This window comes from Calonectris borealis, chromosome 4 (genome assembly GCF_964195595.1).
Source record: "Calonectris borealis chromosome 4, bCalBor7.hap1.2, whole genome shotgun sequence".
In the NCBI taxonomy this organism is placed as follows: Eukaryota; Metazoa; Chordata; class Aves; order Procellariiformes; family Procellariidae; genus Calonectris; species Calonectris borealis.
In genome coordinates this window covers 79,572,488-79,592,913 of record NC_134315.1, presented here as the reverse complement: position 1 = coordinate 79,592,913, position 20,426 = coordinate 79,572,488, and the positions used below count along the sequence as shown (strand labels likewise).

The following is a 20,426-nucleotide window of genomic DNA, read 5'->3' as shown; positions in this document are numbered from 1 at the left end:
AGGGAAGAAATTATAATGAATACTATTTTACAGCAGTACCAACAGTGAACATAATCAGCAGCTACTGTAAGGTCTTGTCAGCGCTAATAATTTTTTATATGAAAGTATTTCCAGCATTTTAGTACTCCATATTTACAGACTAAAAATCTCATTGAGGTTTTTAATTAAAAGGAAAAAAAGTCTTTGAGGGAGCAAGTGTGCATCTTCCCTGTTACAGTAGGTAGAAAAACTGAGGAAAAGAATGTAGCACACACGTGCAAACTGTGTTTTTAGAAGAACACTGGCCTTGCACATAGAGGTTTTAATGTCTGGTGACAATGTAACATTGTCCTGTTTCCAAATTACATTCTGTTTGGGGAACTTACTTTAATATCAGTCTCCTCTAAAGAGATCAGTAAGAATATTATAACTGTAGCTGTAAACTATTGTGGCAGGGATTGTGGTATCTGAATATTGCAGACAGGATTCTGAACCTTAACGGAATGAAATTACTAGATACTTGAATGATAGTAAAAATATATAATCCCAGCAAATAAGGATTCACTAAGAACAAGATTAACTTTCCCTGGAAAAAAGAAGCTGACTTATAAAACTCTATAGGAAAATCTCATGAAACTCACTTTCAGATCTCTGTTTAGTACTGTTTATGACATTATAATTATTTCCATAGCAACTGTGATGTAATGAACACAAGATTAAGACTCAACAGTGAATCAGCCACAAAAGCAAATAAATTCTTAGAAGACACAGCATTTGGATGCACGTAAATGTCTCTTAAAAAAATGAAAGAACTGCAGTAAATATACTATGTACTTACTTAAGACTCTTTAACTGTAACCTTTTTCAAAAGCTTCCCCAAAGCACTGAGGGGTCCATACATTACAGTTAAAGGAACTCAAAAGTCTTTTATTGGGACATAGTTATAAAACCACAGAAAGTTTCTGTAAAGCTTTCACCACATATCTGAAAAATGCACAGGTCAAGAGAATAAAAAAGTTCTTTTCATCTTTCTTGCCAGTAAGATTTGCTTGGTTTTGCTGTGGACAGTTTTTCCCACCCCATGCCCATCTGCTCACCCTACTTCCCAAATTCTGATTTTGGGTATACTAATCTTAAAAATAAAACAGTATAGTTATAATAATAGTCTTACATAGTATATAGTATGCTAAAGGAACTTCTGGGTGTTGTCTCAAAGGCAACTTCTTGACCTTGCCCTATTAAAGATCTGAACATTAGGCAGGCTGTGAAACCTTAAAAGACTTCAAAGAACATTTCCCGAGAATTACTCAGATTTGAAAAACCCATCTAAATGGGTGGCCTGACTGAAACTTTCAGTTTGAACTTCCACAGAAAATAAGAATAGAAAAAACCTGTGAGATCAGATGCAACTGTTTTATCAGTAGCTAACAGCATAGTGAAATATCTCTAATTAAAGCTCACAGTTCAATCTTCATCTTGGTCTTCTAGGGTCTGGTAGAATATTTAAAACAAAGTAATAAAAGAACTCATTAAAGAAGCTGATATCAAAATAAATTTCAGAGAACTCCATTAGGTAAAAATGATGCTTCTCTTTCTGCTTCAGGAGTTAAAAAAAAAGATCTGTCTTCATGGGAAAGGGACCTCATATTTACTATATACATTGGGTTATGCGGTTTTGCCATAATTCTCAAGGAAAATTATTTGAAGACCATTAAAAAAAATGCATTCTTGGAATTCTTAACATTTACTTGCCAAATTTTGTAAAGCTGAGGAAGTTGGATTCATGCTGCTATCTAGGAATCAGTATATTTTATGTTCTGTTTGCTTGTGGAACTTATGATGCCGGGAAAGCAGGCTGACACTCATTCTACTCCTTATGGGTCAGGAAAGTCCTGGTAATTTCCAAAAGCACCATCATCCCTTTCACTGCCTTGTAAAAGATCTATACAAGCAAGAGTGGTAACTGACTCTCTGAACAGGAAGCAATGAAAATAATTTTACGTACAGAAAATTTTCAAATGCAAAGAAGCTATAAAAATGGTGAAGTATCACAAGAGTGTTGCAGACACTTGGTAACTTATTAGGTAAGCAATTTACAGTCAAAGTTGTAGTGGAATTATTAGTTGAAAACATGATAATTAAGGATCTTTTCTCCTGGGTTGAGATTCCATGTTGCTGAGATTTTACTGTGGAGCACAGAAATATTTCTATGAAATGTATAAAAATATTTTTTGTAGAGATACCTACCTATCACTTTATTCTTTTTCCCATTTTTTATTGGTGTACACAGCAAACTCTTTATGTGTTGACTTACATTTTCTGCATTGTCATTCTGTTAAACAAACAAAAAAATACAGTTACAATTTTAAAGACTAATGTTGAAGTGGCTGAAGTGAAAAAGCTGTAGAGCTATTCTTGGCTTACGTACTCCTTCAAAAAGCAACCAGTCTTCAAAGAGTTTGCACATCTTTGGCTGGATGGTATAATAAACACTGTATCTGATACAAGCTTTGGTGAATAATAATACAGGTAATGATGATAATTTTCATTCAGTAGGAGTTTACAGTGACTTGTGTAATTGTGCTAAAAATGTGCTAATTTTATAATAGGTTCTTTCATTAGAAGGTACCACTTCCATGAAAATGACAGCTTTGCACCAAGACAAAGTGTTCCACTCAGTGCAGCTGAAAAGAGATCAGATGGGCTTAGGGCACCTTTTTACTCTCATCAGGTGATAAGCTGTAAAAGGAACTGACCTCTCCCCTTTCCAGCATATCCCCTCACTTGCAGTATGGCAATGTAAAGAACAGATGTCATAAAACAAGAGTAACTACCTGACATTAAGCTAACTGTGCATTTTGTGCCACTAAAATTTTCATAAACTCTTCTGGTTTGTTTGAGATGCCTTGATTAATCCACCAATGCAATGAAAGGGGGCTTAGTGGAGACCAAATTATGATCCAAAGAACAACAGGCCGGAAAACTACTACCAACTAGGTCAACATTCTGCAGTATTCCAAAGACCTTTTATCATGTCTCATGCTCCAAGAGAAGGAAACTGAATTTATTTGGGGGGTGAAAGAGTGGAAGGGTGGAACAAAAAGACAATACATCTTTTTCAAACACCTGGTGAGAAAAGGACCTAGTTCTGCTCTGACTGCTCCCGGAATAACGTAGCAGTTGCCGAGAAGTACATTTGGTCCAATCTTTAATTGTATGTGACACAAAAAAATGGGTACACACTAATATTTCAAAAGGTTATTTTTGGGTTTTTTTACTATTGTTGCTCTGCTCTCTGGTGCTGTGCAAGGATTGTAGACAGTTTCTTTGCAGGCAAATACACAAACACTATAATGCTTACAAGTGGCAATAAGAAATGTGATTCTTTAAAGAAAACATTAAAGGATACATCATGCCAGATACTTTACATATACTTTACATGACTTCAGGAACTTAAGTACTACTACTTAATAGTAGCCCATTATCAAGAGGGTATATGGAATAACTCAAGAGTAGGATTTGCTGTTTTCTGAACTGTGACATACCTGTGAAATCAGCTGTAAAAAGAGATATAAGAATCAGCATCTCTCCCTAGACCTCTCCAGCAAAGGCAGCTGAGAAACACAAAGTCAAGCTTGCATGAAAATTGGTTTGTGGCTACCCTGAAAAGAACCTGCTGTTTCATGGTAAAGTTCAGATGCATTGAAAGTCAAACTGGATTGGAGTGGAGATAAGACCATAGTGCACAGTGCTTAATAAAAATGCCTGACCCAGTATTAATGAACAAGAAGGAGATTAAGAAAAACAGGCTTAAATGCCTTTAAGGAGTCTTGTAGGTATTTGCACTTTGTCTCCACTGCACTAACTTTGTTGGTTCACATACATATGACTGTTGAAGCTTAGCATTTGGCTTCCGTACTGTCCTTGTAAGTGGCCTGAACCTGAGGCAGGCAACATCACGGCTCTTCCACGAATAAACCCAAGCTGTTGTTCTGCCTCATGTCACGATCTAGGTAGCTGAGGCCACCAACACATTTAGAAAGCACAAAGTTATTTTCATAAGGTAAGTATGCTGTTGAATGTCCTCCAAAGAAAGAAGGAAGCCAGGGTTTCTAGGGCACTAGGTACACCTGGGATTTCCTTCATTTCAGGGTTCATCAGATTTCAAAACATTTAGCCTACAGCCCTGCCTTGAGACTGCTCCTACACAGTGGTAGAGATGCAGCCATTGTGTGTTGAAAAACATCTAAAATTCCTTCGAGCAGTACGATTATTTTCTTTTTATGAGTTTCTTTTACATGCATAAGGTGTAAGTCATCTAGGTTCCAGGGCAAAATGCAAAAGAACTCTAACCCTACTGACAAAGTGAAAGGCCTGTTTCAGACAAACAGTTGTTTGGATGACTCTCAACGTATTAATTTTAAAATAAAATGTCTTCAAAATAATCACCTCTTTATTGATCTAATACAGTATATCCGTCTGATTCTGGTTTTACTTCCACTCCTGCAGTAAAGATAGCTTTGGGCCCTGTCCTGCAAAGTGGTGAGCACTCCATTCCTGTGTTGCTCAATCCTTCATAGAAACCCACTCCCGAGCATGCATAAACCCTGCACAGAGAAAAAGGGAAGCAACACAGCTCCCCACCATGAGCCTGCCCCTTCTTTCCAGTCAGTGGAACAATCACATTGAACACTGTATTTTCTGACCTTTTCATTGTGCATCTCAGAACAGAGTTTGGTAAAAACCTATCTGCTGATCATAATAACTCCTCTCTCTCTTATTACCCTCTCCCTGAGCCCCTCTAGCCAACACACTTAAATATAATAAGAAGAGCAGACATCTTTCTAGTTTCTGCATTGACAGGAAAATACAGAATTACAAGTTTGCTTTTTGTTGATGATGACTTTGAAGGCAACCTGACTGTAATCTGAGTCTTGCCAAGTGACCTTCCCTCCTAATTCTCCACTATCTGTATGTTCAGTAGTACGCCATACCAGAAGCTTATGCTTGATGAAGTGTGAAGCAAAAGCTCCAAAAGAAAAGTGAAGTTGTTCCTTCCCCAAAACAGCAAAGAACTTGCATCTATAACATTAATCTTTGCCAGAACAAGAAGGGAAAGGAGAGGATAAAAGGGAAGGAACTTCTGAGACCCTCCTAACACTCACAGTAAACTACTGAGGATTACTATGAAAACCTCCAACTGTTCTTCACTTAAATGTTTTCCATAGAACATATTGCAAGCTCTCCACATTGCATTTTCTATTTACTGACAAATTAATGTTAGGCTTTTTTAATAATGGCTGTAGGGATAAATCCCTCCCCTGGCCACCCAGCTCACTGTGTGAGTATTGTACCATTTCTTCACTGGTAATGAATTTTATCAAGCAAATGTACCTTTCTTTTTGTTTGCATAATTCTAACTGTGACCATTAAATTAGTAGAAATAATAGGGGGGAAACAAAAAAGGTTTGAAAGGTAAACAGAAAAACATTTTCCATTTCTGAATTTCAAATCTAAGCTTATTTTTACTTACTGTCCAGGGAAATCTTCTGTCTTTGCAGACATCTGGGATGTTGAGAGGCTCCATCGTATTCTTGACATACTGAGCATACATGTAATTGATTTTGTTTGTATCATAGTCTCTGAAGGATACAACATTATTATTACGTGCTTAGTATGAAAATGGGTCATTTCATTATGCAAAGCAGGTAATTGTAGTACCTTTCCTGTATGAGGAAAGCATATAACCAATAGATATATAATGGAGTTGAGATCAAATCCTGTATCCTAATCCAGCTGTCATCACAAAACTGCAGAGTGGATTGACTTACACGTTTCACCATTTCTTTAATATTCAACAACGTTAACACTGAACACGAAACTGAAGAAATAAACAAATTTATAGTACAGTTTATGCAGATGACAGATAAAGAATCAACAACTGGGTTTATATTGAAATAAACAGAACTTTTTGAAAACAAACTCCATTCACAAATCTGATACACTTGAAAAATCAATACTGGATGAAATTCACCTGTTCTTTAAACGGAGTGCAGCAGGTAACATTTCTGAATTTTCTGCTTCTAAGTTCATTTCAAACTTGTTTTAAAAGTAAAGGCACAATCCGTTGCATAGGAATTCTGTTACTGAAATAGAACTGTTTATTCCAAATCAGGACAGAAAATATCTTTACAGAATCAATCATCTCCTCCTTTTTTAGCCACGATGTATTTAATTAAGGCATTTCAATTCTCTTGGACCTTTTGCCTGCTTTGGAGCAGGACATATGTCCTAATAATAAACCTACTCCCATCAAGCTCCTGTAGTTTCCCTCTGACATTTGACTTGACTTTAGTTATCCTTCTGGTGTAAAGATGTTCACAGTGCTGGACGAAGGGAATTATTATTTCGCTATTTCGCAAACTTGGTTATACAAGGCAATGTCCCACAATTCTGAAAACCAGTCTGATTTGGGGTTTGATTCAGGGTCCTTGATTACATAATAAGCCTGAAATTTTATTATGTAAAGTAATACTTCCCATCTAATCCATGTTACCATATTTCTGCTATTGCCCAAAATCGTGCCCTTCAAGCACAGCAGAAGTTCTAACTCCAATGGTTGACTCATAGTACAGTCCTTGGCGTATAATTGTGCTGTCTCATGAACAAGATTCAGATAGGTAATTAAGCCTCCAAGATTCCTTCTCTATCAGTTATGAGAAATAATTTACTGATGGCCCATGCAAGCAATAAATTATATTTTGAGTCCATTAACCAGTAACCATGAAAGGGATAATGAATAGGAAGGGTAAATTCTCTTTACCATTCCCATAGTGTAGAAGAGGAAGTAAACAGGAACTTTCTCTTTCACCTTGTGATCTTACTAGCCTGTAGTACCTCTGTACTGTCTGGTTGTACATTGTCTAAAATCATAATACAGCTCAACAGTTTTTATTTGCTCAAGCCACACACTTTGGACATAATTTTCTAATATATGGAATTAAATTTAATATAATAAATGCTCACTGCAAAAAAGATCAAAGGGGTACAGAAATCTCTCTGCACACTGTATCTATAGTAGTGCATTTTATATACAACTGTGTCTCACTCTTTTGACATTATGTGAAACAACTTTTTGATGACAGGGAAAGGTAACCGAGACAGTAATTTTCAAACTTCAATACAGAGGTTCAGACTAAATTTGGAAACTATTTAATCTGGGTATTTTAATTCAACTATTTCTACATTTTTTCCCTTCTTCCCAGTTGAACTTCTTAATGGTTTCTCAAAGATGACTGAAAGTTAGAACTTTAGGACTTTATTCTTGATTTAATCAGTCATGCTCTTTGAGTCAGCTTGCCTATCTATGAAATAAGAATAATGATTAAAGTAATTTATTAAAATCCTAAATAGGATTAGTATCTACTAATGTGGATATGTCTACGCTACAACATAGTCATCTATGCAGATTTCTTACAGATCAGTTTTGGAGTAGACTTTTACTTCAATTTTTACTTCTCACATTTTGTACATTTCCAAAGCTTAGCCTTGCGATACAACTATGCTTAGACCTGACAAAGTGAAGAGATCAGGCCCCACTCCCCTATTCTGCTCAGTGTGACCTTTTTAAGGCAATAGAGTTTGTCTATGTACATTTCAGGGCAAAACCTGCTCTATAAAAATAGCAGTAATACATGGGACCCAGTGGAAATAAGGTCTGTTATTATGAAAAAGAATATTAAAAGCATAGTTTCTTCAACATTCTCCTGGGATGAAAAAAGGTTTGAATTCATTGTTTTACCTCTTCAGATTTTCAGCTGAATGTTCTAATTCCTCAGATTCCATGTGAAACACACTAGAAAATGAATCCTGGAATACCGAGAAGATATTTTAATATATAGGTGTATAAGGTTGCCATAAGTTAGAATAGTAGTATGCATGAAAAGCTTGTTCCAGTTATCAAAACCTATTCTGTAATAAAGACAAGTGTAAATTTATATAACTTCATTTCACATCTAGCAGCAAGCGTACAGGATGCTACCACAAAAATATCTTTTGATACAACTTTAAATATATCATTGAAGTGTCTTGAATCTTTACTGATCACTCTGAAAAGAAATGCCTGTATTTACAAGTTGTGCCAAATTTATCTGTCAGCACAGAACTTCTTTATTTTAACATTCATCCAATTCTAGACCTGCTTTGCTTGGATAAGTGAGAGGACATCAAAACTTTTTAAATATATTGACTGATCTCTGTGTTGCTTTTCACGCAGCTTTTTTTAACAGTTGAGAAGCCTAAATGTAGAGAGAAATTAGATTCTCTCTGTATTAAAGATTCAAACTACAGACTGCAAACTAGGTGCTGGAATTTATCTAACTTGCAAGGACAGTGTGAATATATGAATACAAAAATTATGTCAATTCCTCTTCTGTATTCTTATGTGCAGGAGTGACTCTTTTAAATGCAGTGGGAGTTGGGATTGTGGCAGATGATCATGACTGCTGTGTGTTATTTCTGTGCTACAGAACCTGGAAATGCTTCCTCACTTCCAGATCTTAGTACACCCATATCTGTAACGAGTAGTAAAGGTAAAACTAACAATGCCAGTACAAGACTGAAGCATCCAACATAATATCCTGCTCCTTGTTCTGCAGCCTATTTTCAATAGGAAGGAATTACAGATGGGTAGATTGGAAAGGAGTTGTGCTTTGCTTCAGTGAGCCAGGATCTTGGGACAGGCCATGATTCTGTTTAGATACCTTGTTTAGATTCTCCCTGCTTAGATATACTCAAGAAATAAAAAAGTGCCATCAAAACTGATTCTGCATAGGAAGCAAAGGCCACACTGTTTTTCTCCCAGCCTTTTCCTTTTTTCTGTCCTACACCAGTAGCCAAGAAAATGAGTTATGAAAGAGTTCAACATTCAAGATCCATGCCATAGGAGAGAGCTTAGAGCCATAGTTTACCAACAAGTAATGCAAAAAGGCTGCATAAAATGGCAGTCTGGCCTACACAGAGCTTGAAGACTCCCAAGTCAACACCTAACCTGAGTACACGCCCTAAAAAAAAGGCAGAGGACGAAAATGCAACAGAACATACTATGGGTTGAAAAACTTTTGAGTCAGAATGGAGGGAAGCCCACACTCCTCCCAGGGAATAAGCACTTCTGCCTTTAGACAAAAAACATACTCACAGTACAATCTTCATCCACTATGAAGATGGTACACCTCTGCACTTGCATGAAGGATATTATAGTGGCAGCTATCTTCTTCAGAATTACTTCCAAAGACTGCTGCTCTTCAAAAATCAGGCTGGCAAGATCAAGAAGCACCTGAGGAAAAAGTCTTTTGTGAATTTTTGACTGTGATTTAAGCAATAATTTTCATTACCAGTGTCTTTGATTCTTCCCCTCTTCCCTGAATCAAGGAAGTCATCATGTATGTCTGTGACCAAAATTAAGTTTTGGCTCTCACACAGACTGCAAGGTAACAGTAAATAACAGCCAGTTTGGCACTTTTCATGGAAGAAATAAACAGCATAGTTAGCTGTCTGATGTTTTCAGTCAGAGAGACAGAATAGATTTAGGCATTAACAGTACGTCAAATGAAACCTAAGAAATCCAGACAACACAGTTATCTGTCCTTAGGGAACCTAATAGTTTCCTATGGCTCATGTGTGCATTCTAAAAACAGTGATATTTACATTTCTTACAACTTTTGAACACAATTATTATCTGTTGTAATTCTAACAGATCCTAATGAACTCATTTGGTGAAAACATCATTTAGATACAGTCTGCTGTATTTCAAAGCTGCTGCTGAAGGACTTAGGGGCTCAGATGTGCTCATACTATATTCCTTTTTTCCTCACAAGAAGCATGGAGCCAATCTGAAAAGATTATCCAAATTTGTACCAATTTACAAACACTGATAGTCATTTGGAAACTCAGACCTACCAGAAACTTTTTAAAACAACTGCTGCCAGTTGTTTCTCCAAAACCTTTTCATACCATATATGGCAGACATATTCACCCGTAAAGGCCATGGCATTAATAAGCCATCATTTATAAAGATGGCTGCAAAATACAGTTACATTAATCAGAAGGAAATTCAGTTTTCCATCTGATCACTGCAAATATGGTTAGTGACATTTATAGTTGTAGTAGACTTAAAGAGCAATCTGTATAACCTCTACCATTCTGTAGGGATAATTCTATCTGAAATTTCTGGAGTATGTACACCTTTGGTTGTATAATATATACAGTGAGCCACAGGATAACTTCAGGCAATATCGAGTATATTGACATGGAATGCATTTTCTGACATGTAGCTTTACCTTCTTCCCCTAGACGGTCCATTTCTCGCAGCCCAAGCTGGAATGTGCCCAGCTACTTCTCAATGCAGTTAGAGCTTTATCAGAGATGCACAGCATTCAATTAGAGTAATTAAAAATAGCCAAGGAATAATACCATGTGAGAAATATCAGGAGCAGGCACTGATTACTAGCTAACCATCGTAATTTCTGTATTCTTGGGACAAAACTGTTGACCATACCTGATTACGCCTGTTCTCAAGCAAAGATGTCTCATACAATTGAGCGTTGTGAAGAACAATTCCACAAAATGCCAAATACGCGGCAAAATCCTGAAGACAAATGAACGTCAACACCTCATGAAGATAATGTCTTACAGCATCTTAACTCTATTCAAAGATAAGCTACTGCAATTTTTTATTTTCACTTTGAAGTATTAATTGATATTTTTAAGTTATTTTTGGCAACCTGGTAAAAGAAGCAGCTCAGAGGAATCAACTCATTTTGCAGCAATGCATATTTTATCTAGAAAAACTGAGTGCAGACAATCAGCCTCTCTTATTTTGGGGAATTCAATCTCTTGGAAAGTGGAAATAAAATTCTGCTAACATAGCAAAACCACATTTTTTTTCCCTTTTGGAATGGGATTAATTCTGATATCCTGCAGATACTCAGTATGCGTTTTGTTTTAAAGGGGAAGTTTTCAAAGGGAAAGGGTGAATTCTGATTTTTTTATTGCTGAGGGTTAAGTTAACTTCTTCAGCCTGAGCGCAGCCAGTTTTTTGCTATACCAATCTGAATGTGAAGTCTGGAAATATTTGGAAAGCAACTGCAGTGTGAGAATTAGGAATCAAGGTGCTGCCTGCTCTACTGATTATCTCATATATTGTTCATAATTTATCCAAAGCTTTTTTTTGTCCTGCAATTGCTATATTGAGAAGTGATACAGTATTTAAAAAAAAATCACTACACAAATTTTAATATTCAAAATATATTTGTTGGGGATGCCAGGAGAGTTAGAACCAATTAGTAAAAGTGATGTCTATTAAAAGTTATAAAACTGTTTTACAACATATTTCAGTAGAGTAAGCCTGTGTTTCAGAGACGTATGAGAGATACCATGCTGATCCAGAAATCAAACTATTTCACATCCACATTTCTCATGGCCTCATATAGAAAGAAATTTGCAGTATTACCAGGAATTTTTACTTTTTCAGAGGTGTTTAATTTTTAATAAATTTAAAATTTTTGAACAGTGTGAAAAGTAACAACATATTCATCCCCCGTTCCCCTATGAAAAGACATAAATGTCCAGCTTTCATACCTTTTCATCTTGTTCAGTGAAAGTGCCACCAATTCCGGATTTCTTATTGATTGCTTGAGCCACACCAACAACCTAGCATATTCAAAATGGAGTAATTAGATAATTTTTAGGGGTCTGTCATTGGATTCTATTTCTAGACATACTTATAGAAGATAATAAATGATCACTACAGGTATTCATTTGGTTGACCTTTGGATAACAGAAGATATTTAAGCCTGTTTTTTCCTAATTTATTCGTATTACAAATAGCTGAGCATGAACCTGAAATATCCAAAAAAAAAAAGTGGCATGAATCCTGGATGCTCTTATGAAGAGGGGTTGATTTGATCCAAAATTGATCCTATAAATTGGAACAATCATCTCCCAGAAAGACAACAACAGTTCACGCTTCTGCAGCCATAAGCCAGACCACGCAACAGCTCTCTCTAAAGTTCATCTGCTTGTGTGTGTAGAAAATACCCTTCCTGCTAGCTCTGACAAAATTTCCAAAACATAGCCTCCTTACCGAATCTGAAGTTTGGCTACAGTGATCTTTTTGCATTTTGTATCTTTCTGAATCTGACCAGATTAATTTTCATCTGCTGAAAAATAATATACGGGGGGGTGTTCCTGCCAGACTCAAGTTTGTTGATCAAACTTAATACGTTTTAAAGGTAGGCTTTTACTAAGACCATATTAAACCAAGACTGAGAAGAGATATTTTGTTATGTTTCAGCTTGTAGTTAGACTGTCGTTCTTGCCAAGATAGGCTGGTATCTCGCCATTTTTAATTATTTTCCCTATGGAGCAACTCAGAAGGTAGGGAAGAATCCTGGTTTACAGGTAAGGAAGCTAAGAGTAAAAAGTCATTCACAGGTCCTGCAGGACATCCGCGATGGACCTCAGAAGCAAACCCATATGCCCTGGTCAACATTAAAGGCTTTCCGTTAAGTAGTTCTTTCTGCTCTTGGTATGTGGCTTAAGTCCTAGCTTTCAAATGGACTATGTATTAAGATCACCAGCCAAGAGGCTTCATAAATTAAGGCTGCCCACATAAGTAAATCCGTGCACAGATAGTAACAAGGGGGGTTTACTTGAACTAGAAAAAAACTACTATGATTTATGAAATAAAGACATCAACAGATCAGCTCCGTTTACTTCCTTTGTTGCCTTGTCTCCTTTTGGATTTAAGTGGAAGAAAATGGAATCCGTGTAACAATAAACCAAGCCAGATTACATATCTAGTTTTATTCTTTTAAAGTTCTGTCTAAGTTATGTTAAATTTCAGATGATGCTTTTTTAGTATAGAAATAATCTGTGGTAAAATTTGATTTCAAGTTTTTGGACATAATTCCATGAATTGGGAGATTAAAACATGATTTCTTATAAAATAGAAAACAGTCCCTTTAAGGACAGTCAATTAAAATCCAAGCCTCTGGTGCTTTTGTAACTTTTGACATAGAGTTAGCCAATAAACACGATTTCTCGATACAGGATGTTGGTTTAGATTTTTAAAAAAATGTAAAATTAATGTGAGAGAACAACACAGCTGTTTTAAGCATGACGCTTTTGTTACTGCCAGTCTTTGTGGCGTTCAATTCTGCATGCTGGTGAGAGCCTCCCAGGAAACCAATCTGCTCTGCAAACAGCAGAACTCCTTATAAAAATGAAAGTGAATTCAGATCTTTGCTTAGTAACGATTCCAGTTTCTAACACAGGCTCTAACTCTGACATCTGGGGAGAAATGATATTGGGTGGTTGCTTTGGACTTACTCTTACATACTTAACATAGATGTCTTCTCTGGTAACTTGGATCTGTTTTTCAGAGCCCAAGGAAACCAAGAGAATTTAAAGAGACCTTCATACAAATCAGTATGAAGAGAAAGTGAGCATTTCTTTAAAAAATTAATTCACTGGGATAGTATTTCTGTAGATTCCCCACTGCAGTTATTCAAGCTGTGTACTGGCAGTGATCATTCTGTCCTGTAAACTAGTTTAAACAACTTCTGGATTCTGCGCTTATCCTTGTACTTCTGTGCTTCTACTCTTCTGAGTCATAAATTAACCACATAATTTCACAGCACACTAAAATTGGAAGGCTTTCAGAAGGAGACACAGGTTAATTTCAATTGAGATGCTTCTGACTTTCACTGTCGATAAGGTGAAAATGAGAGGTTTTCTAACTCAAATATTTTGTCATTCCATTAAAAAAGTTTATTTATTTTTATTATTATACTACACATTACTAATGCACACTCTTGTCCTCTATTAAATCAAATTGTTACTACAATAAATGTTTCTCTCTGATGCATAAACATTTCCTAGATTATAGGATTTCAAGGCCTTAGCCTTTCCCTAATACAATTCAGTATGTTTACACTCCTTTTGAGACTTTGCAAATTATTACTAATCTGACTTTAGGCTTAAAAGAATTGGAGAAAGTATAGTTTCCTTGATTTGTGAAGTAAACAAAAAGAAGTTCTGACTGTTAGTGAGTAATGACAGGTTTTTGTAATTGATATCAAGAGTGGGAGCTATAAGGTGGTGAACCCAATGCTGTTTTATTACAATGGATGAGAAAGATACCAAAGCGGATGACCTTCTGAGGAAGGTGCCAAGTGGAGGGTGGGGACTATTTTATCTGAGCCATTACTTACACTGGTACCCAGAACTGAAGCCCACAGTTTATGGTATCAAGCTGAATAGTCACTAGCAGCACCTGGAATGGATTTAGGTTAAGGCAGAGCTGAAAGGGAGGAGTAGCACCAGAGCAAAAGGTAGGAGAGGGAGGCTGGAAACTGGGAAGAGCTGGAAGTCACTTACTAAAACCCTGCACTTCCTTACAGTTAGACTGTTCATCTATTTAAATGGCTGGATCTCATCTTCTGCTAAACTCAACAAATCTGCTGTGCAGTAAACTCAGAGGCTAGAATGTGCTAGCACAGACAAAGCCCACCTAGCTGAGTACAGTAACATGAAAAAGTATGTGGTAAGAAGCCATGAAGTATATGCAAAGCTTTTGATTCTTTTCAGATTTTTTGGCATGCTTACAACAAATGATTGACAAAGCTGCAAAGAACTTCCTTTCTTTGAGATCCAAGTAGTGAAAGACCAGTGCAAGGTGTTCATGATGGTATTTTTTTCATGTTACTTTTTTGGAATAAACAATATCAGAAGAAAACTCTGTGGTGTGCACGTTTAAAAAGTTGTACTTAACTGTTAATCGTTAAATTTATAATTGCTAAACTGATGGAAGGCATACAGTTTTATTTTTGTAATGGAAAAGAAGACAATTTACTATCTCTCAGCCTAGCCTTCCCAAAATATTGATGTTACAAATAAGGTCATTGTTCTGCAGCATGAATCACTGCCAACTGTGGGCTCAAAAATGTTTGTCTGAAATAAAGCTTAACTGTCAGCTCCATTCCATACAACCCAGTTCTTCCCACAGTCAACCTCTCGTTTACTTCAGTGAGGAATATTTCTTATCCAGTGAACTTTCTTACTGTAATAACAATGTACAACTAGCCTTATATACTTCTATAGCAGACTGTGAATAGTATGCAAATCCTTTAACCAGTCAGTATGCTTTTATGTTAACCTACATGTGCAGAGATTAATGGTTAGCACTTTTCTCTTACCACTGTCTTCTGGGGGTATTTATTTAATTTATTTTATTTTTTTTCAGTTTTGATCCAGCATGAGCTAAGACAACTTTAATGAAGTCAGAGGCTTTTTAAGGCATCCAAAAGGTGAGTACTTTCATCTTGTGTAAACACATCCCCTCCATGAAAGGAAAGTCTGTGGTGCTTAAAAAAGCTATAAGAAAACAGTAAAAGGACCATATTAATATAGCAAAAAGACTATTTAGGCTCCCTTTATTAGCACTGCAGGTTTCTGATACATTAACAAAGGCATGTCTTCCAAGAGATTTGGTCATTTTTAGATCTTTGTTAATAGATAACAATAAAAGTTTTTAACTGAAGAGGGAGGGAGTAATGAGGAAAATAAACCTGCTAAAAACTCACGGTTGTCTTGATGATGATAAAAATTCTCTGCAGATGCAAACGTTGTTGTTGTTGTTGTTTCAGTGGCATTCTGAGCTTTTAAAGACAACTTTGTAGTATGTGCCATTTTTTTCATACAAAATAACAGTTTTAAAAATTAAACTGGTCCGAATTCTGGCCTCATTTATATCAGTACAAATTCCAGTGAATTTCACGAAATTCTGTCGAATGTGGTGTAGAGACAGTAATGAGAAAAACCTCAGATGGATATTATTTAGCCATTGGAGTCTTGCCTGCAACCAGGTAATTAGAAGAAGATGTAGGAAACTCAAGAGGATCTGTTCCTGTTACTAAAGTAATTATGTAATTAGGCCAAAAGTAAATCATGTGGTAGCATTTGAGGCCATGGAGAACATATGCTTGCATTTTAGAGAATATTAAGCACAGTATGAAACCCAAATCCTCATTTTTAAAACTTACTATAAACAAATCTGAAATAACAATAGGCCTGATCTGTGATCTCCAGCTGGGAGTTATGTTTGCACCAGCAGAAAAATGGAATCAAAGGTGACTAACTGCTCTGAGCTTAGCTATACAGAAAACTTATTCAGGTAACAGGTACATTAAAAGTGTGAAATCTTTGTGGCGATAAACAAGACATATCTGAAATAAAGCTAATTCTCTGTAAAGCTTGGAAAATATCATAAAAAAAAGTCAGTCCACTCAAACACTTGTTCATGAAAGCACTGTTCCGGTCTAACAAAAAAATGTTTTTTAAGTTACTTAGGCACAATATTTTATATGTCTTTAATTCTCTAACAGGCAGGCACCAAGTATACTTTTTTGGAAGTTGAGTCCTGTAACAATAAAGCAAAGATATGTGTATTTGATTTCTTGTCATTCTCCTACTATGCCTACAGAATTATCCTGAATATTTCTTGGTCACCCAAGACAAAACTAGTAGGAAAGAAAGGGGTTAAAAACAGCTATGAAAGGGAACGACCACTAGAAAAGCTTCAGGTAGTACTCTGGACTGAAGAAAACCAAGAGTAAGGGAGAAGAACGACTGAAGTAATTAGTATCTGCTTACACTTTGGTACCTGTGAGTTTATGCCCTAATCCTTAAACTAACCAGTGAGCTGTTGAGTGCTACACACTCTTTTTCATGAGCTTTACCCCCAGTCTGACTAGATAGGTGGGGTTATAGAACAAGGTATATCTATAGTAGTCATGCAGTTCCTAGCAAGAGCTTTGATCTGGGTTTGTTGTATTGAAAGTGCATAAGGGGTGGGCAGAAAGGAACAAGCTGTATATAAAGGATCTTAGTGGTCCAGCTTTCTTTAAGGTCAGTTGGAAAAATTCCCCTTGGATCAGAAACCAAGTACTGTGTTACTTTCCATTCAGATCACATAAGATAGACATACACCATGAAGACAAAAAGCAATTTTGATGATGAAATTGTTCTCTTACTTTCAGTCCCAAAAAGGGGGGAAAAAACCCTCCAACGATTACTGAATCAATATCCACACCTGTTTTACCACATCTGAACACAGCTTTTCTAATTGTATTCTTGCTGGCAACACAGGTAATCTTCCACTGCTGCTACTTATTCTTTAACCTTTCTTCTCGATCTGTACCAGTTATCCCATTTAATAAAGACTGATCCACATTACAAGGAGAGATTTCTTCTAATTATAGAGCTTTATTTTTACTATTTGCTTGCAATAGCTGACTCCTGCCTCTAAAAGTAGCAGTCTACCCAGAGTATTTCCCAGTAGATGACAACTGATGAATTCAGCGCTGATGACTGTGCTCTGAATTTTATCTGGATTGTTTCATGCCACAATTTTGTGTGCATTAAGATTACAGGCCTAACTCTGTGAAAGCTGTTCCAGCTCTACAGGCAGATAGTGCCCTTTTTAGTTGGTTCTTACTTCAGCTGACTTAAAAATATAATTAATATAATTTTGCTTCCTAAGAAGATATATTTTTTATTTACTTTGCTGGCACCCGAAGAAAAATTACATTAAGCCAAAGTATGGTAATAGGACGAGGGAAACTCAACTTTTATCTCATTTTAAAGATGGGAACATATCCACTTGAGAAGACAGACTAAATGGTTTTAACCTTACTTTGCTCTCCTGGTCTTGTAGAGGTTTGACTGAGTCTTATAAAATTATCCTGCAGGGACAGAACTGTATTTACAGACTTTCATTTTTAATCCACAAAACTTTCACATCCTCTTCTATCATTCGTGCCAGCAGCAGCCTGCATGATTTCCAGCAGTCTAGCTACTGTAACACGTCTCAGCATAAGCTGAAAATCCACCCAAGAAGCAAATTACTCCATAATCCTGCAGCAAGACTGCTACTGGAACTTGAGTTTGTTTGTTTAAAGTCAGCTTGCCTAGATCTACACTATACTGCAGTGACTGTGATGTATTATACCTGAAGTGTTCACTGTGGGAGAAAATAACTTAGCTGGCTAACAGTAACATGCCTGGTCACATTTTATATAATAAAATTCAACAGGATATTTTCAAAGGCTGTTGTAAATAGAGTAGCACCCCTGATTTGTTGGGAAGAACTTCCCAGTGACAGGAGATAGGGCAAAGTAAACAACAAACTAAACAATTGGAGTGAGCATTGCTAGAATAAAACATTTCCCTAGCCAATTAGTAGGAACTTCAATCTTACATATTCAGAGCCTGGGAGACAGGTCTCAGTTAATTCTGCTAAAAGTTCCCATATGAGAAAATCCTACAGATTTTAGTAGAAATTAAACTGAAATAGAATTTTATGGAAATTATTTTGCACAGCTGAAAGAAAAAAATGCAGAAGTAACAGAAAATTGTGTCATTCCTGTAGATGTTCTACAGCAGCTGTGATGACTCCATGCATCAGAGACCATCCATTCTACAGATATTCCAAACCACTTAGAGAGCTGTACCGAGTCTTGTATCAGTTCTGGATAACTCCGCAAGTTGGTTTACGCTAAGGACTTCCATTCCCTATTCAGTTTTGTCAAATTTTGTCGAAACGACTGATGTTTACAAATGTCTGCAAAACCAGATGGAGAAATTCAAGGTGCTAATTATTTGCAACAACTTCTGTAGTCCTTTTTCTGGGTCTCTGAATCAGAAAAAAGTGCCAAAATCAGAAGAAAGTGCCACTGCATTTACTGACTTTATTACAGGAGCTCTAGAAGGCAAATCAGTACCATCTGAAGCTTCTGAAAAATTAGGACGCACCAGGAATGAAAAGCTGCCTTTTGAGATACACAATGCTGGACTGCCACAACCTTAGGTCTTCTTCCAGTAGTGGTAAAACCCTGATCTCTGTATAAGCACTGTAGCACTGAAATGGTTCGCATTAATAGCTACATCTAAAGCCTGTGGCCAGCAATACCAGTTTCCTCTTGCAAAAGAAATAACCATGGTAACTTTGTGGTACAAGCTGGCTAATACTAACTTTTCATTGGTGGCTTTTGTACTACTGAGGATAAAAATTCAGTCTGTTTTGAAGGTTTTATTGTGTTCTCTGATACATGTCAATAATCCAAGTAGCAAGTCTGACATACTGATGTCTAAGTAACTGTAGAGAGTTATCTGCTCTTACAGAAGAATCATCAGAAGAGAAAATCTTTCAGGATCAAAATGGAATCTTTGCTATGGCTTCACATTCACCTTACGACAAATTTGAATACAGGAATAGATGATTAAATTATTTGACTTAGAACCATTTTGTTTTTCTTTTTAAGTAGAATACAATTCAGGTTACCCAAGACCCTTCCCTCCTCGTTTTCTTCAATGGTGATAACCAGCAAATGATACAGCCTTGCATGCCAGAAAGCATCATGTGGCAATACTTTTGTCATATGATGGGATGGAAAGGATTTCTGTTTAGTTATTAGAGATTGTGCAGCAGGGGTTTACAGGTATCAGAACTTTGTTCAAAGCCCCTGAAGTCAGATGCAAAGCTCGGTCAGTTTGCATTTGTAATTTTTCACGGGGAAAATGAGAACTCTTCATAAAGTTAGCACTATACAAGCCTCTATGATCTGATCTTGAAGGACATAATCAGCAGAATTTTCTGCATCTGAAATACTGTGTTTCTGTGGCATTTCTGTCAGCAAGAATAGGTTGAGTAGGTGATTGAGAAAAGTTTTTACTATTAAGTGAACGTAATTCCATTCTTCACACACATCTGTGCAGAGGTAAAGTCCTCTTATTGCACTGCTTTTTTCTCATTGTTACTAGTTCCTGGGTCCTTTTTATGAGCTCTTCTGTGAATCAAACTGTTTTCTTCTTTTCATCTATGGAATTTCTTACTAGCTGTTATTTTTAAGTGAGACTTTGGTTTCTCACATGCCTCATGGAAATATAGGCAAATGTGAAAAACATCTACTGGAAAAATCTCCATACTTCAGCAGGCCCAGAGGATTTAATAATCAGCATGAGATTTTCTTCCTCTCAGTTACTGACTCTTTTTGTTTTTAAAAAATAATACTAATACTAAACAAATAAATAGAAAACCCCAGTTGCTTTTCTTTCTCAGTGTTTATTTTTGGATGTCTTCCAGAATCGTCTTTTGACTGTGGTTGCTGACATCCTGGGCTAACACAGCATTCACTAGCCTCAATATTACTAGAGGGGCTTTGAGGATTTTTTAATTTTTTTTTTTTTTTTAACAGGGAGGAGTCACTATTCTGGTTTTGTTGTTTTGGGTTTTTTTTAAACAAAAAAAGCAGTAGAATGGAAATAGCAAATTAAGGACTGATTCACTGACTCCAGCATTTCTCTTGAAACATGTCAGCCATGTGTTA

General features: G+C 36.4%; 1 protein-coding gene across 2 annotated transcripts in view; it reads right to left on the bottom strand.

The window, feature by feature from the left end:
- PDE5A (phosphodiesterase 5A) overlaps positions 1-20,426 on the bottom strand; it is a 65,791-nt gene that overhangs the window by 27,415 nt on the left and 17,950 nt on the right. For both annotated transcript variants that reach the window (XM_075150255.1, XM_075150258.1), the window contains exons 4-9: positions 11,617-11,688; positions 10,535-10,624; positions 9,176-9,313; positions 7,781-7,848; positions 5,513-5,621; positions 2,227-2,311 (exon numbers count right to left, since the gene is read on the bottom strand). In XM_075150255.1, the coding sequence (XP_075006356.1) occupies positions 2,227-2,311; positions 5,513-5,621; positions 7,781-7,848; positions 9,176-9,313; positions 10,535-10,624; positions 11,617-11,688 (562 nt within the window). The remainder of the gene's footprint in view (positions 1-2,226; positions 2,312-5,512; positions 5,622-7,780; positions 7,849-9,175; positions 9,314-10,534; positions 10,625-11,616; positions 11,689-20,426) is intronic.